The sequence below is a fragment of the Balaenoptera musculus genome, chromosome 5 (genome assembly GCF_009873245.2).
Source record: "Balaenoptera musculus isolate JJ_BM4_2016_0621 chromosome 5, mBalMus1.pri.v3, whole genome shotgun sequence".
NCBI classification, from domain to species: Eukaryota; Metazoa; Chordata; class Mammalia; order Artiodactyla; family Balaenopteridae; genus Balaenoptera; species Balaenoptera musculus.
This window is the reverse complement of record NC_045789.1, coordinates 131,604,952-131,608,049: the sequence shown is the minus strand read 5'-3', so window position 1 is coordinate 131,608,049 and position 3,098 is coordinate 131,604,952. Positions and strand designations below refer to the sequence as shown.

General features: G+C 43.0%; 1 protein-coding gene across 1 annotated transcript; it reads left to right on the top strand.

The window, feature by feature from the left end:
- The first annotated feature begins 463 nt into the window (after positions 1 to 463).
- LOC118895810 (ribose-phosphate pyrophosphokinase 2-like) lies at positions 464 to 1,411 on the top strand. The gene is given in 3 exon segments (XM_036853357.1): positions 464 to 605; positions 608 to 1,283; positions 1,285 to 1,411. Coding segments are annotated over 3 exon segments (945 nt in total).
- The last annotated feature ends 1,687 nt before the right edge of the window (positions 1,412 to 3,098 follow it).

Sequence of the window (3,098 nt, the reverse complement as noted above, 5' to 3'; positions counted from 1 at the left end):
GATAGAATAGAAGTTAGATTTTAAATCTTCTTACATTTAAATTCTTAAATTAAGTTAAATTTTTAAAATGTATACTTACTATCCATCCATGTATAATCAAGATTTGTTTTTTATACAGTTATTTAGATATTTTGTTACAATTGATAAGGATATAATTTCATTATCTCCCATGACTGTCCTGATGTATGAGCCAAAAGATTCTTTCTGCCAAATCCATAATAGTTGTTATATTTTTATTAACGAATAGTTTGGTAAAGGAATACGAATAAATGCATAAGAAGTTAAAGCCTTTATTGTACGTTGGATTTATAAAACAAACACCTTGTATTATATAGCTTAAAAATACAAAGACAGAGCTCCGCTCCTCCCAGTGTCCCCAGTCGCTCTTTCCAGCTCTCGCCACAGGCCCCCGTGTCACCGCCGCCTCCGCCACCCTGCGCCGCTTGGAGCCCCGCGCCTGACCATGCCCAACATTGTGCTCTGCAGCGGCAGCTCGCACCAGGACCTGTCCCAGCGCGTGGCTAACCGGCTGGGCCTGGAGCCAGGCAAGGTGGTCACTAAGAAGTTCAGCAACCAGGAGACCAGCGTCGAGATTGGCGAAAGTGTGAGGGGGAAGATGTGTACATCATCCAGAGTGGCTGCGGAGAAGCCAACGGCAACCTGATGGAACTCCTCATCATGATCAACGCCTGCAAGGTCGCGTCATCCTCCACGGTGACCGCCGTGATCCCGTGCTTCCCGTACGCCCGCCAAGACAAAAAGGACAAGAGTCGTGCTCCGATTTCGGCGAAACTTGTGGCCAAGATGCTCTCGGTCGCTGGGGCGGATCACATCATCACCCTGGACCTGCATGCCTCTCCGATCCAGGGGTTCTTTGATATCCCCGTGGATAACTTGTACGTGGAGCCCGCGGCCCTGCATTGGATTCGGGAGAACATCACCGAGTGGAGAAACTGCATCGTTTCACCTGACGCCGGGAGCGCCAAAAGGGTCATGTCAATCGCAGACAGGTTGAATGTGGAATTTGCCTTGATTCACAAGGAGAGGAAGAAGGCAAAGGAAGTGGACCGGATGGTGCTGGTGGGCGATGCGAAGGACCACGTGGCCATCCTTGTGGATGACATGGCCGACACATGTGGCACCATTTGCCATGCTGCGGACAAGCTACTCTCGGCCGGAGCCACCAAAGTTTATGCTATCCTTACCCATGGGATCTTCTCTGGGCCAGCTATTTCCAGAATAAATAATGCCGCCTTTGACGCTGTTGTGATAAACACTGTCCCCAGAGGACAAAATGAAACACTGCTCCAAGATTCAGGTTATTGACATTTCGATGATCTTGGCAGAGGCGATTCAAAGGACCCACAGCGGTGAATCTGCATCTTACCTGTTCAGCCACGTCCCACTGTAAATCCAGGATGTGAGGTGTGGAAGCAAGACTGCTCTGGCTTCTGACTTGCGTGCATTTGTCTGATTTTCTAGCTTTAGGACTAAGCAGTTATATTGATGCAAAAGCATCAGATCTTTGTATACTCTGAGGTCCACTGTTTTCTCCCTCTTAAAACTCTCGACCATTTATTTTCAGTTTGGTGGGGAGGGCAGTGGTTATTTGATCTTTAAGTGAACACTCTTAAATGAGAAATGTTTTTGTTACCTTGATTTGTTCTGATACGTGACCTTTTCTTCCTTTGTTCTATCAGTGCTTTGAGGCCACAACTTTCAAGTTTATAATTCCATCGTGGAAGTTCATAGTTTATGTATTTCAGGGTTACCAAAGGTCACCTCAGATTAAAGCCTCTGTGTAAATATAAAATGATAATGCCTATGGACATTTGGGTGAAACCCTGTAGAGAATTAGCCTTTTACTTCTGAGTGAACCTTAGAGAATTTATAATACCCTGAATTTTGAGTATTTGTTTTAGTGATCAGGTTTCCAATAAACCATTTTGGTTATCATGCTTAATTTGGACCAAATTTTATGTCGCTGAAGATGGCCACTGACACGTTTATTTCTGGTAAACATTAGACATATCAGAGGCAATGTAGTTCAGTAGTTTTTTATTGCCACTTCTAAAAAACGTAACTGTCACTTATCTGAAATACCTTGTTCTAAAATTCCAAAATTATGTTCAGCAATAGAGCTGATTGAGAAATTGTTTTGAGAAAGTCTGCAAGTTCACTGTCACATTCACGCTCTGTCCATCCCAGATGCACCTCATGTCCTGCCATCTTGTCTTTCTTAATGTCCTGTTTTTAGCTCTAGCTTTTACTTTGCCTTTTTTCCAAGAGTTTCATGTTGTGGATTTCCATCACAACAAAGACTTCTTTCCCTAAATCCCCTCATATTTACTAGTCTGATCTCTGTTTTGCTTTTGACATGATAAAAAGGTGAATTTTTTGTGGGTGCCTCCAAATACATATTTAAATATTATCTCCTTAGTGTTGATTTCATGGCCTTTTGCCTTTTGTAATCACAAGTAGCAAGCCTCCTAGGCAACGGATTATTTTAACTAAAGCTGTTAAATGAAAAATGTGGGTGAGAAAGGCCTACAAAAAAAAGGACAAATAAATAAACATTAGTTGCTCCATGAAGTTAATGTTCAAATGGTGGCCCCAGGAGTGATGGTGGAGGGAAGATAGCTTTATCCACAGGTGGCTTTTGACGACTTCTGAGTGAGGTGCCCCCATCCCTGGTGGTAGGTGGCAAGCATCGACTCTGAATTTTCCTAAGTGCACGTTGGTGGATAACCAACTGAGTGCTTCCTCCCCCAAAGAAATGTCCCTGCACAGACAAAGCCCAGGAATAATAAATAACAATCTCCTCCTTCTGCTGAATCTCAAAACTTGAAGAGAAGAAAGTCTCTGATCTAAATTCTGTGGGTGGAAAAATGAAATCTATTTCAGTTGTTAACAAACCTGAATAGCAATCTTTAAGGTTTCAAACTTCACTACAGCAGAGGTTGAATCAAAGTTTAAAAGTATCATTTTAGTCACTGCAGAGACTAGCATTCTTCTGTACCTTAAGAGGGCTTTTGAGAAAAAATCACAGTGTAGCCTGGTTAAGGTCAGCTATGCAATACGATGGACTCTATCTAGAC